Raw genomic sequence first — 14,931 nt, 5'->3', positions numbered from 1 at the left:
CTCCTGTTCTTTATCTAACTCTCTCCCCCTTTCTTTCTTTCTTTCTTTCCATCTCTCCCTTTCTATCTCTTTCTCCCTTCCTTTCTCTTTCTTTTCTCTTTCTGTCTCTCTCCCTTTCTCTTCTTTCTTTCTTTCTTTCTTTCTCTCTTTTTCCTCTCTGTCTTTTTCTTTCTTTTCTTTTCTTTTCTTTTCTTTTCTTTTCTTTTCTTTTTCTCTTTCTCCCTTTCTATTTCTCTTTCTTTTTTCCTTTCTGCTTCTCTCCTCTTTCTCTCTCTAGCTTTCTTTTTCTTTCTCTTTCTTTCCGGGGCACAGAATGTTACATGAAGTAATGCCACCCATCCCTGCCTGTGCTTTAAAGGCAAACTTATCCGGAGCTCGTTCTGTGAACCACCCTGAGATCTATGGATGAGGAGCTGTATAAAAATGTAATTATCTGCTGCTGCTGCTGCTGCTACTACTGTTATTATTATCAGAAGTTTTCTTCTGTGTACCCTTGAGTACCCCCAGAAAAAAGCACTGATTATTATTATTATTATTATTATTATTATTATTATTATTATTCTGTGCTCCTCATTCCCACAGGTTTTCCAAATGGACTTCATTGAAGCTGTTTATTATTATTATTATGCTGCATTCTGCGCTCCCACAGGTTTTCCAGATGGACTTCATTGGGCTTTTTCCCAGCCAGAGCTGAGCTCCAGCACCTCTCAGGTGGGCGTCATTGCCATTCTAAGGGAATAAGGGAGAAGTTTGTGGTGAGCTGCAGCCCCTCTTTTGGTAGAAAAATAGCTCTTGTTGTTGTTGTTGTTATTTGGCACTTAACAAAGTGAGTTGTCCGTCACAGCTTCCCTGCTGATCTCCCATCCCCACCCCTACGTAAAAGGCTGCAAGCCTGCGCCCGCTTTTCACCCTGGAGCTCAGTGTGGTTTCTGCCATAGAACTGCAATGTTGGAAGGGATCCTGGGGCTCATCTAGTCCAATCCTGAGCAGTGCAGGAATGGCCACAAAAGTACACCTGGCCTTCCAACCTCAAAGGGTAGCTTCGTTGACTTGGAACCCCAAAATTTGGGACCCCCCTCCCAACCTGTGCCCAAGTTTTGCAGTTGTTTTTTGCAGCCATCTTCCGCCTTTGCCGGGAGGCATGTGAGGTGGGCAGCCGAGGGGTCTGCTGCTCTAGATGTAGCCCGATCCTCTGAATGCAAGGCTGAACTGCGCCCAGAGGGACTTGCACTGAAGCGAGTCAGTGACTCAAGCCCTTTGCCAACTGCACAGTAGCAAAACCATGCCCCCACCTCTCAGATTTATTATTTGTTTGGGGACTGTGTTGTGGACTGAGCTTTACATCCTTATTCCACTTTGATTCTGATTTGATTTTAGGATGTCTTTTAACTGATTGCTTAATTTTATGGTGATATGTTATATATTTGATGCTAGCCGCTCTGAGCCCGGTTTTGGCCGGGGAGGGTAGGGTATAAATAAAATTTATTATTGTTACTGTTGTTAAGATTTTGATTTCTTAGGCACCTTGAGTTTATTTTGCAGTTTAAGAAGATAAGTTTTTAAAATGAATAAAGGACTGTTCCTCTATTACGCTACCTGTTAGCTTCAACAGTTCTGTTTTAATTCTTTCCTTGTTTTCCTTGTGTCAGCTTGCCCTTTTGATGTACTTAGAGCCTCTTATTTCCTTCTCCTTTTCAATGTTGTCTCTTATAATATGCCATTGTATGAAATGCATCCTCCTCCAATTAAACTTTCTTGGGGGGGGGACCCCAGAAACTACATACATATTTGCCCTTTTCGAGTGGAGAGACACTCCAACTCAATAGACTTCTAGTGGGGAAAGCTGTTAAGGAACTTATCTCTCATTCTGAACAAGCGACGTGGGCTCCGGTTTGTAGCATGCCTTGTGTGACAATGGTTTCCTGGAAACTTTCTTTTCAAAACACATAGCCTCCCCAAGCATTGAAAGAACCAGAAGTATTCCATTGTTCCTGTAAATGAATATTACTGCATTAAAAACACATTATTCAAGCTGATCTCATTGAGACTAGCAGTGGGAACCAGAAAAATGCTCTCCACCCATCGCGGATCTCAATCCTAAAACATTTTAATCCGAAGTGTTTTCAATGGGACTTACTCTCAGATAAGTGTACTTATCTGTACCGGGGTTGTACCTGCCTTGAATGACTTCTACCTAAGTCCTCAGGAGGTTGAACTGAAATTGGTGGGTGTTCCGGGTATAAGTTCTTTATAGTAACACAAGGTTCTGAAGGCAATAACCTACCGTATTTTTTGCTCTATAAGACTCACTTTTTCCCTCCTAAAAAGTAAGGGGAAATGTGTGTGCGTCTTATGGAGCAAATGCAGGCTGCACAGCTATCCCAGAAGCCAGAACAGCAAGAGGGAGAGTTGTTTTCACTGCGCAGCGATCCCTCTTGCTGTTCTGGCTTCTGAGATTCAGAATATTTCTTTTCTTGTTTTCCTCCTCCAAAAACTAGGTGCGTTTTGTGGTCTGGTGCGTCTTATAGAGCAAAATATACGGTACTTTGTCAGAAGCTTGAAGTGGGCAGCGAAGGTGTTGGGCACCATCTGTATAAACCCCCAAAAGTCATATTTGGACCTTTTATTAGGACCAGCCTAAATGGAAACATAAAGTAGGTGTGGCGAACCTGAGGACCTCCATATATTTCTGGACTACAACTCCCATCATTCCTGGCCACTGGCTGCTAGGAGTTGTAGTCCAACGACACGCCCATGCAGATGCAAGCTGCAAATCCTGTGCCCTTTGCACAAGCTTGTCTTCTGCAGTGGAGCAAACCCACCGTCCCACAAATCCACCATTTTTATTTTGCCTCAGTTCCTTCCCCCTCTTTTCAGCAAAGCTTCCACGGAATTAGTATGGATGCTAGCGGCAAATCTTGCCTCTGCCATGCAGGGGGTTAGACTAGATGACCGTTGGGGTCCCTTCTACAATTCTATGATTCCATGACATCTGGCGAGCTGCAGGTTCCACATCTTTGAAATAAAGCAATGCTCAAATCTGAGTAGAAGGCAGACTCTATCCTTTCAAAAGGGGGGTGGGGGCAGCGGCAGCCATTGCTCCATTTCTCCCAAAATCCTAGTTGTATAACCTGATATCTATGGCACCTGACAGATTCTAACAGTTCCATCTTGGAATTGACTGCGAAAGCTGATCTCACGGCTGCAACATCCAGTCTTCATATTTGCATTTGTTTCCTCCCACCACTCATCCCTTTCCCCCCAACTTTGTGCAACATCTGAAGAACTTGACAGCTTGCCAGTATTTTGGTCGATCCTAACAAACACAGCAGGTGGCTAGGGCTTGCTGATCAGAAGGTCAGCGGTTCGAATCCCCACAACGGGGTGAGCTCCTGTTGCTCAGTCCCTGTTCCTGCCAACCTAGCAGTTCGAAATCACGTCAAGTGCAAGTAGATATATAGGTACCACTTTGGCGGGAAGGTAAACGGCGTTTCCGTGTGCTGCTCTGGTTCGCCAGAAGCGGCTTAGTCATGCTGGCCACATGACCCGGAAGCTGTACACCGGCTCCCTTGGCCAGTAAAGCGAGATGAGTGCTGAAACCCCAGAGTCAGCCACGACTGGTCAGGGGTCCCTTTACCTTTACTAACAAATGTATTGCCCAATTATTGATTGTCCGTCCTGTTGTACACATTGAAAAGCACATGACTTCCCGCCGCCCCCCCCCCACAAAGAATCGTGGGAACTGATTTGTTAAGGGTGCTGGGAATTGCAGTTCTGTGAAGGGGTAAACTATAGTTCCCGTGATTGTGGGGAATGCCTATGGGCTTTAGATGTATGGTGTGTATTCAGCAGTTGGATGGCAGCAGTTGCCTAGGATCTCGGACAGAGAGAGACTTTTTCCCAGCATTCTTCTGCGAGTTCTCTTTCACTACAGAGGTGCTGGCAGACTGATCTATATTTGCTAGCTCTATATACAACAGGAATCATAGAAATGCAGAGCTGGAAGGCACCCTGAGGATCATCTAGTCCAACCCCCTGCAATGGGGATTGAACCTGCAGCCTTAATGTTTATCAGCACCATGCTCTAACCAGCTGACCTATCCAGGCCAACATACATGATTGGGTGTCTTTTTTTAAAAAAAGAGAGAGGTTATAGAGGTTTTGCTTTGCTTTTAATATATCAATATGCAGTACCAATGTACAAATAAAGCATAGAATAACAATAATATTAGCATTTTAAATTAATAATAATAAGCAACGAATTAGCCTCTCTCCCCAACATCCCAAAGCACTCTCACTAGCTTCTCACATAAAATCTTGCTGAAATAAGAAAGACCTCGTGCTTCCTCTAAAAACAGGTTAAGTAGGCATGGCCTTTTGGTTTGAGAGAGATGGGAGTTGCAGCTTGATAAACTAGAGAGATACAGTGCACGTGATTTTTAATTATGTGTCCCTTTTCCTTTAGAGAATTCTTCCGCCACCTCACTGTTCTTCCAGACACTTGGCATTTTTTCAGTCCATAAATCCAATGCAAAATAAGACTCTTGCCTAGGCTTATTCTGCAATAAGCCAGAAGGAACAAAACTGCACATTCAGAAATATCATATGGTAACAGTCCTCCTTTTTTTGGACTGTCACTCCAGAGTCAGGGTGGGGAGATTCACGGTTGCATGGTCTGTCACACCAAGACCTCCTAGTCTATGGAAAGCTCACATGGCAGAAAGGTGGTTTCTGGCTTTTTAAAAAAATGGAGTGGAAGTGCAGATTTTCATGAAATGTATGACAGATGCTGCAATAATTTCTCTGCCCGAAAGGACAGAAGTAGTTTAAAAAAATCATGGAAACACCATCTGTCAAGGCAATTTACACAGTTTGGGCTAAATATAATTTCAAATCGGCTCTGGCGGTATCTGCATGTACATCTTGTTACTATAATGAACAAACTCATAATTAAGATGTTTTAAGGGATATTTCATACTGGGGAAAGGAGAATCTTAAGTGTTTTGGAGGAGTTTATCTCAGGATAAACTCTCTTAACATTTGAACAAGTGGCGCAGAAAATGAATCCCTATAGTCCTAAATTGCTGGTTTTTTCTTCTTGAAATTAGCCATGCCATTATTGGAGAAATGGCCCAATTAGAGAGTGCAAGTGGAAAATTTATTGCTTTCCCTAACCAATAAAACACCGGCAGACAAGACAGATGGAATACTCTCAAGTATTCGATCTGATGGCATTTTCAGAATAAATAGGGAAGAGATAAACCCGGAATACCACTACCAAACACTGATAGTTGCTATATGGCGTACATGGAGGGGAGAATTCATTGTGATGAACTTAAAACACACCTTTTAAACTTGTTACATCAGTGGTACGCAACTCCTTTGAATTAAAATTGACTTACAGTTTTTGTCTCACGATTATTGCTGGTGTTAACAGCCAACTACATAGAATTATATGAAAATATGTTGGAGATGCTAGGAAATCAGAAGTTTGGGCTGCTTTGCACCATTTGATATTTAACAAATTGCTGGGTATTAACTTCCAGTTGATCCTTTCAAAAAGGCAAAGGCAATATGGACAGAAATGGTGCAGAGATTATAATTAATCTTATTTCTGTGAAAATACAGCACCACAGTGGAACAGAACTATGCCCTCCCCAGCTGATTGTGTACTTCTTACACAACAGCAAGAGAGAATGATAAATATAACAAATTTGTCAAAGAAAATGCCTTTTATCATTTGTGGGTTTTGCTGATATGCCTACTGTAAAAAAAAAATATTGAAGGTACGGCAATCCCTATCAGTGTGATCTGGGGCAGGAGGGCTGCCTGTTATCTGGGCCTCCTCTAGTGAGACTTCCCCATTTCCTGACCTGCTGCTCCCCATTTTGCATGTTTATATCATTTCTCTAAATTTGCAAATCCCCTTGGGTGTGTTGGCAGAAAGGCAATTTATGAATGCATTGGAGAAATAATAGTAAATAAAGACTCCAAGAGTACCCAGTCCTTCTTTGTATGTTATGCACATTGAAGTTCTTAGTAGTAGTAGTATCTCCATCTGACTGGGTCGCCCCAGCCACTCTGAGCAGCTTCCAACAGAATATGAGAACACAGTAAAACATCAAACATTAAAATCTTCTCTATACAGGGCTGCCTTCAGATGTGTTCTAAAAGTTGTGTAGTTATTTATCTCCTTGACATCTGCTAGGAGGTGGGTGCCACTACCAAGAAGGCCCTCTGCCCGGTTTCCTGTAGCTTCACTTCTCAGTGAGGGAACTGTTGGAAAGCCCTCGGAGGTGGACCTCAAATGGGCATGGTCTGGACAGGTAAAAAGGTAAAGGACCCCTGGACAATTAAGTCCAGTCAAAGGCGACTATTGGGTTGCAGCGCTCATCTCACTTTTCAGGCTGAGGGAGCCGGCATTTGTCCACAGACAGCTTTCTGGGTCATGTGGCCAGCATGACTAAACCGCTTCTGGCGCAGCGGGACACCATGACGGAAGCCAGAGCACACGGAAATGCTGTTTACTTTCCCGCCGCCGTGGTACCTGTTTATCTACTTGCACTGGTGTGCTTTCGAACTGCTAGGTTGGCAGGAGCTGGAGCAGAGCAACAGGAGCTCACCCCGTCGTGAGGATTCAAACCGCCAACCTTCTGATCGGCAAGCCCAAGAGGCTCAATGGTTTAGACCACAGCGCCACCCGTGTCCCTGGACTGAACAATGGAGATGGAGACACTCCTTTAGCTACACAGGGCTGAGGCCGATTGGGGCTTTAAAGGTCAACACCAACACTTTGAACTGTGCTCGGAAACGTACTGGGAACCAGTGTAGATCCCTTAGCTCTTACCAGTGGCCCATAAAAGTACTGACTATCCATTCAGAGATCTGATATGGAAGCAAGGAATACACACAAGAGCATTCTTTTCATGACTCGTTTCCAGGGCGCCAAATGAGTAACCTTGAAGGTTTAGGCAGCATTCCCCACCCCCTGCAACATTTTCCCATGAGAAAATGTGGCAATGTGCTACCCTACAAAGCCATAGAAATCTTCACAAAGCTGCCATCTCGCCTCCCACTCATTTCCCCCCACTCCATACCCTCAGGCAGTACAGTAATGATAATTAGAGCTGCAAAATACCATTATGGTCTACGGCCCTTTCATCCTCAAGATATACAGCATGCATTACCCAAGGGTAGGGGAATCTAGCAAAAAGGGGAAGGGGTCTACAAATTGAGATTGAAAAGCACCAAGGCAAAACTCCCTAAGAAGCCTCAATGTACTTTTAAATTTTTATTTAAAACCCAAAACCAAGCACTTTCCATTAAGTCGTGCTGCTGTATTTAAACTGCAAATGCAGGCAGCTTCTGCTTGTGAAAGGGAGGGGGGGGTGAACCGTTTCGTCCTTTGCCTCGGGTGGCAAAATGTGTCAGTGTGGCTCTGCAGAGTCCCATAGTCCTGTCTAATGATGGATGGAACCCTCGGGAAGACGTAATTTCTGGAGCATTAGACAAACACTTTGCTCCACCATTCCAACTTTTGCTTCCCCTTTATTTATCTTAGCAAACTGGAGGCCTGGAATCGTGCAGATGCCCAGCCAAATTCTAATCAGCAGGGCTATTGGTTTTAGAGTCGTAATGGGTGGAATGACTGCTATCCTGCAGGTATTTACCGTATTTTTTGCTCTATAAGACTCACTTTTTCCCTCCCAAAAAGTAATGGGAAATGTGTGTGCGTCTTATGGAGCGAATACAGGCTGCGCAGCTATCCCAGAAGCCAGAACAGCAAGAGGGATCGCTGCGCAGCGATCCCTCTTGCTGTTCTGGCTTCTGAGATTCAGAATATTATTTTTTCTTGTTTTCCTCCTCCAAAAACTAGTTGCATCTTATGGTCTGGTGCGTCTTATAGAGCGAAAAAAACATAGATATCTGCCCTTTTGGAAATGTTTAGAGGAGCTTTGTACCTGTAACTAGCAATGACAAAAAGTTAAGGATTATTGGGAAATGCTTTATAATGAAATGAAAAAAATGTTTAAAAGAACGTTCCCCCCCCCAAAAAAAACAACAACCCCAGAGGCATTTATTTTGAGTATGGTACATATAGAGGTACCCAGGGGGCAGAAAAAGCTATTTTTGTGCGCAACGACAGCAGCTAAGATTTTGTTAGTTCAGAAATGGAAGGGGGGAGAGGTTTCAAATAAGGAGGGATGGCCTCTGAAAACGATGGAATGCACAGAGCTAGCAGGCCTAACCAGCAAGGTAAGAGAACAAGAAGAACGGGTCTATTAAGAGGAATGGAAATTATTGCAAATTTGACAGTATAATGTAGATTAAGACATAATAGAAAAGGGAAAACTACAATGAGGAAATAAATTTTGCAGCCAGTTTTGGAAGTACGGTCGTACCTCAGAAGTCAAACGGAATCCATTCCAGAAGTCCATTCCACTTCCAAAATGTTCAGAAACCAAAGCACAGCTTCTGATTGGCTGCAAGAAGCTCCTGCAGCCAATCTGAAGCCACGGAAGCCCTGTCGGACGTTCAGCTTCCAAAAATAGTTTGCAAACCGGCACAGGCACTTCCAGGGTTGCGGAGTTTGGGAGCCAAAACGTTCGCGAACTAAGCTGTTCGAAAACCAAGGTACGTCTGTACGAGGAACCATGGAAGCAGAGGAAGAGAAGCCGTTGTATGTACTGTTGTATATTTAATGGTGGAAAATGTAAATCTAAAAGTTTAATGAATTTTTTTTTAAAAAAAGGGGAATCCCAATGGTGTAAGAAAAAATCAAGTAGTTCACTAAAGGGGGAAAAAGCTTGTGCGGAAATTCTGCACATGCATCCTGCTGATATTGTTTAATGATTATGCCTACCATGATTAAGCCTACCATGCAGAGATGAAGAACAGCATACCCTCAACATTTCTCTGATGAAAATAGGGACATCCTATTCCATAATTTTACTATTTATACCCCACCCATCTGACTGGGTTGCCCCAGCCACTCTGGGCGGCTTCCAACATATATAAAAACATAATACAACATTAAACATTTCAAAACTTCCCTATACAGGTCTGCCTTCAGATGCCTGCTAAAGGTTATCTCCTTGGTTCGGGGGTCACATAACTCCATACCCATCATTTCCCCAATGAAAATAGGGACGTCCTAGTGATGTATGGAAGTGAGAGCTGGACCATAAAGAAAGCTGATCGCCAAAGAATTGATGCTTTTGAATTATGGTGCTGGAAGAGGCTCTTGAGAGTCCCATGGACTGCAAGAAGATCAAACCTCTCCATTCTGAAGGAAATCAGCCCTGAGTGCTCACTGGAAGGATAGATCCTGAAGCTGAGGCTCCAATACTTTGGCCACATCATGAGAAGAGAAGACTCACTGGAAAAGACCCTGATGTTGGGAAAGGTGGAGGGCACAAGGAGAAGGGGACGACAGAGGACGAGATGGTTGGACAGTGTTCTCGAAGCTACCAGCATGAGTTTGACCAAACTGTGGAAGGCAGTGGAAGACAGGAGTGCCTGGCGTGCTCTGGTCTGTGGGGTCACTAAGAGTCAGACACGACTAAACGATTAAACAACAAGAACAACAAAGTGATGTATGGAAGTGAGAGCTGGATCATTAAGAAGGCTGATTGCCAAAGAATTGATGCTTTTGAATTATGGTGCTGGAGGAGACTCGAGAGTCCCATGGACTGCAAGAAGATCAAACCTCTCCATTCTGAAGGAAATCAGCCCTGAGTGCTCCCTGGAAGGACAGATCCTGAAGCTGAGGCTCCAAGACTTTGGCCACCTCATGAGAAGACTCCCTGGAAAAGACCCTTATGTTGGGAAAGATTGAGGGCACAAGAAGAAGGGAACGACAGAGGGCGAGATGGTTGGATAGTGTTCTCGAAGATACCAACATGAGTTTGACCAAACTGCGGGAGGCAGTGGAAGACAGGAGTGCCTGGCGTGCTCTGGTCCATGGGGTCACGAAGAGTTGGATACGACTAAACAACAACAACAAGGAAAAGTGGGACATTCCGGGATCAAATCAGAAACCGGGACGGCTTCTGTAAATCCAGGACTGTCCTTGGAAAACGGGGACATTTGGAGGATCTGCATAGAAGAGCCTTGAAATTAAAGAAAAGTCGACAGCAAGCAATTGTCTGAAAGGCGAAAGCTGCAAGAAGGATCCAGAGGCAGTACCATGCATGCCAACAGAACAGCTGATGTCGCTCCCTGCAGAGGAGATTCTTGAAGCACACGTCTCCCACGTCTTGCTCCTTAGAGGAGGACGAAGAGGAGGAGGAAGAAGATATAGCACTAAACAAGCATGCAGTTGCCTCACCCCCTCAGTACAGTCTGTTTAGTTCTGCAGGCTAGGAAAGGTCACAACACAAACAGAATTATTACATTAAAAGTGTATGCTTAACCATATTTCCTGAAGACGCTATCGACGCCTGTGAAGAAAACACTTCCAACTGTTTGCTTTTTAACATTGAAGGTTGATGAGACTTTACATATGCATCTTGGTGTACTCAAAAGTAGCATTTTCAAAATAGCGCCCAGGATGTTTTGGCGTTGGTACAATGTGCTGAACAAATAATGGGTTCCGACGAAGAGTTTACGGTTAGTTGAATGCTAAACTGCAGATTTATGTGGGAATAAAGCCCATGCAGCTCAACGGGCAAGCAGCCACGTATTCAGGTGCCAAAGCAGTTCTGTACAACAATATGACAAACCACCTTCTTTTAGTTACAGATAGGTAGCCGTGTTGGTCTGCCATGGTCAAAACAAAATAAAAAAATTCCTTCCAGTAGCACCTTAAAGACCAACTGAGTTAGTTCTAGGTATGAGCTTTCGTGTGCATGCACACTTCTTCAGATGCACACCTTCTTTTAGAACATATCTAGGGCTGCAAAAGCCAAAGGTTCTGCATGTGAAACACCTCACAGGCCATAATGCATGACTGGCAAATGGTATGTCTGACATTAGCATCCATCCTGGTGGCCAAATGCCGGGGACCATGAGTTTTGAAGGATCCACTGTGGCCGACACTGTCAACCCTTTAAAAATACATATATGTATTGTTACGAGAGTTGGGTGCCTCCCCCTCTCTCTGCCGTGTGGTGGCAAGAGGCCTTAAGCATTAAGAAATATAGTTTATTCACCTATTTGTACCTTCAGTCTGCATGGAGGGAGTCCAGATCTTACAGCATGGTCGTTTTAAGAGGGGCTTGTACCCCACAGCAATGCAGCCTGTCTTCAGCCTGCCTTCCCAAGATGGATCCCAGTCTTTCTACCTCCATCTTCTTCCCAGAACACCCTGCTAAAAACTTCCTTTTCCTGTCCCCTCACAGCCAGTTACCATGGCAACCTTCCAAACCCTTGTCTCTGTTCACACCTCAGAGCAGGGAGAAAGGACAGTTCTCATTGCCCATGACCCTCAATGGCCTTCTTTTGTTTCTTAATGGCCCTAGCTTGGCCAGGTCATTTTGCATAGGCTAGCCCAGGAATTCCTCTGCAGCTTGTATTTCTCCCTTCACAACCCAAATAATCAAAATCCTACCATTTATTAATTTCAAGGTTGGGGGAGGGGTCCACCTGCCATATCTATCACAATATTTTAACTTTATTTTATTTTATTTATATCTCACCTTCTCCCCAAGGAGCTCAAGATGTTTTCTTTCTCCCACATTTTATCCCCACATTTTACAGCAACCATGACTGATAGCCAGGCAGAATTCCTTCTGCAGAGTTATAGTTGGAGTCTACGTATGCAGTGAACTTAAGTGGCACAATCTATTCTGGTTACAGCGTTTGGAGGGGGGCCCTTGTTTTTAATAAAACCTGGAGTTCTCTAATGACAAAAACCTGGTCTTCTGCCCTGGTTTCCATGTCTACAACCTAATGACTTCAGGCTGATTCATAGGACCAAAATTGGATTTCTCATGCAGCAGTCCAGAACATGGTACACATTCCTGCTCAGCTGTAGAAGGCGATCTTTGTTGTTGGTCCATTCACCTCATCAGTGAAGATGTTTTTTCTTCCTGACCATCTGCGACATGCAAATATGCGCAGAAGGTAGCTCTGGGGTCATGCAAATTGCCCCAAGGACTCTTTCAGTTTCTGGTGGTGTCTGTAACACTTCCTGCCATAGCTGTCAGATGCAAAAGAGAAGTGTTATGTACTGAGTTGAATAGGATCCAAACTGCAGCAGTCTGATTGGTCCTAGAACAATAGGATTCAGAATGCAGCAGTCTTATTGGTCCTAGAACAATGCAGCAGTATGATTGGCTGGCAGGAACCACCCAATCATGCTCCAGATATAAGTGAATCCACAACCTGATTGGCTTACAGTAGAATTCCAGAATTAGCCAATCATGTGCAGCCCATTGTGTAAATAATGTATATAAAGCAGATACTTTGAGGGGACATTGATTCATTCCTCCTCACCACTATGAGCTGAATAAAGAGCATGAAATCACTTTGCGACTCTGAGTATATTTCAAGAAGGATGCAAAATTTTTTAAGGGGGTTGTCACCATGTCTCACCTTACTGTCATGAGCTGCCCCTGCCCCATATCTTTTTGCATTGGCCTTCCACCAGCCCTTTGTAGCTGGCCATAGCAACATCAGGAAAGGGATGCAGGTGGTGCTGTGGTCTAAACCATGGAGCCTCTGGGGCTCGCTGATCAGAAGGTCAGTGGTTCAAATCCCCGGGGTGAGCTCCCATTGCTCTGTGCCAGCTCCTGCCAACCTAGCAGTTCGAAAGCACACCAGCACAAGTAGATAAATAGGTACCACTGTGGTGGGAAGGTAAACGCCATTTCCATGTGCTCTGGCTTCCATCACGGTGTCCCACTGCGCCAGAAGCGGTTAGTGATGCTGGCCACATGACCCAGAAAGCTGTCTGTGGACAAATGCCGGCTCCCTCAGCCTGAAAACGAGATGAGTGCTGCACCCCATAGTTGCCTTTGACTGGTTTTATTGTCCAGAGGTCCTTTACCTTTTACTTTTTCCTTTCACATCAGGAAAAGGCCCAGATCTCACCTTTCAAATCCTTATTTGGTGGCCATTTTCAGAAGAAAACCTAAAAAAAGAACGGTTTTGTTTTTTCCCATTAAAGCTGCTAATTTAATGCCGATGGCATGAATAATGAACAGGACTGGTTTCAGCTAAATGAAGTGGAGCACAGACTCCTACGCAGTTCTGCCAACACACTTCAGCTCTGACCCCTGGCCACCTTTCCACAGCCTTCCTCCTGAGCCTCTTACATGGAAACAGGACTAGCTCTATGAGCCGGTAAGAGCAACTAAAGAGAAATGGCAAAGAGGGATTGCAGCAAGAAAAGCCAGGAGAGGAATTCTGCCTGTATACACACCATACATTTAAAGTACATTCCCCTGCTCAAGAACCATGGGAACTGTAGTTTGTTAAGGGTGTTGGGAATTATAGCTCTTTGATGAATAAATGACAGCTTCCAGGATTAGGGTGGGTGGTGAGAGAATGTGCTTTATCTGTATTTTGTATACACCGTGCCATGTTTTGAGGAGGTAAAACTGTGTGTGTCCCCCTCCCCATTAAGCCTAAGCACAATCTACCTTCCTTATTTTTACTGGTGTTATAGATTGGGGAGAACTCCTTAAACCATAGAAATTAATAAATGGTGGAATTTTGATTAATTGAGAGATGGATGAAAGCAGAAGCTGTAGAACAGGCATAGGCAAACTCGGCCTGCCAGATGTTTTGGGACTACAACTCCCATCATCCCTGACCACTGGTCCTGTTAGCTGGGAGTTAGATGGGAGTTGTAGTCCGAAAACATCCGGAGGGCCGAGTTTGCCTATGCCTGCTGTAGAACTCTGCTAGGCAAGGATAGTTTATGCAAACCAGCCTAGGGAAGAGCAATTCTGTTAAGATGACAAAATGGATTGATGGGCCATCTGCGATGAATCGTTTGGGCTTGGAAGACAGGGTTTTGTGTTTGAAGTGACAGGAAGGGAGAGTTGTTAGCAAGGTGTGCTGGCAAGAAGAAGGTGGGGAAAAGGTTGAGATCCATCTTGGGCAGGCTGGAAGAGCCCCTCTTGAAATGACCATACTGTAAGATCTGGACTTCCTCCATGCAGGCTGAAGGTGTAAATAGGTGAACAAACCATATTTCTTAAAGCTACAACAGTCTCTGTCGTGTCTCAATTCTCCGAAGGAGTACAGGATCTGGGTGAGTGTCTGGAACTCCCTGGAATATTGCAGAGAGTGGGGGTTGTCCCCAAACATTTGCAAGACTATTATTAATTTCTAAGCTGCCTTTCAGCCCTGGAGGTGATCAAGATGCTTACAACCTGGTTAAGGCACAACCATCTTATAAAAACAGCAGCAAAAATTCTCCTTGCCGTCAGAATTGTAGAGAAGCTTCCTACAATTGTCTTTGCTGCCCACTTAAAAAGAAGCATTGATGGGCCCATCCCCAAGGAGCCCCAAGGAGCCCATTCAAAATCCTGGCCGCCTCTGAAACATCATGAAGGTCTCCCTTCCAAGGGCTGGCAAGGGGAATGAAGGACTCTGGTCCTCGGCGGTTGTAGATCTTTAAAGGCCAAAGACAACAGATTGGACTGAGCCCAGGAGCAAATTGGTAGCAAGAGAAGCCAACAGACGATCTGCACAGGCAGTTCCATTGCAGCTGAATTCTGGATCAAACACTCGGACTGCCTTCAAGCCCCTTACGATAATCTAATCTTTGGGGTTTTTTAAGTGTCCCTCTCAGTGCTAGAAGTATTTGTTTTCTGTGAAAATGCTTGATCTGTTTAAAAAAATAAAAATGCTGGAGGTGGCAACAGAGGAGGACAGGAAAACTGGTTTGACTGACGGCGAGTGTCGCTGTGAACTCGAGAAGTGGGTGTTTGGCTTAACAGCCAGTCACTTAGATCTCCTCAGTTCCCCAGGAGCCTT

The 14,931-nt window shown here is 44.4% G+C and overlaps 1 protein-coding gene across 1 annotated transcript in view; it reads left to right on the top strand.

The window, feature by feature from the left end:
• The first annotated feature begins 220 nt into the window (after window positions 1-220).
• The window catches only part of NEMP2 (nuclear envelope integral membrane protein 2), a 103,886-nt gene continuing 89,175 nt past the window's right edge, over window positions 221-14,931 (top strand). Inside the window, exons 1-2 of the mRNA XM_081839182.1 lie at window positions 221-425; window positions 650-711. Coding sequence (XP_081695308.1) covers window positions 406-425; window positions 650-711 — 82 coding nt within the window. The 5' untranslated portion in view covers window positions 221-405. The remainder of the gene's footprint in view (window positions 426-649; window positions 712-14,931) is intronic.

The sequence above is a fragment of the Podarcis erhardii genome (genome assembly GCF_964252035.2).
Source record: "Podarcis erhardii genome assembly, chromosome: 1".
Classification (NCBI taxonomy): Eukaryota; Metazoa; Chordata; class Lepidosauria; order Squamata; family Lacertidae; genus Podarcis; species Podarcis erhardii.
Note: the sequence above shows the minus strand (reverse complement) of the source record. Positions and strands in the feature narration are given on the sequence as shown.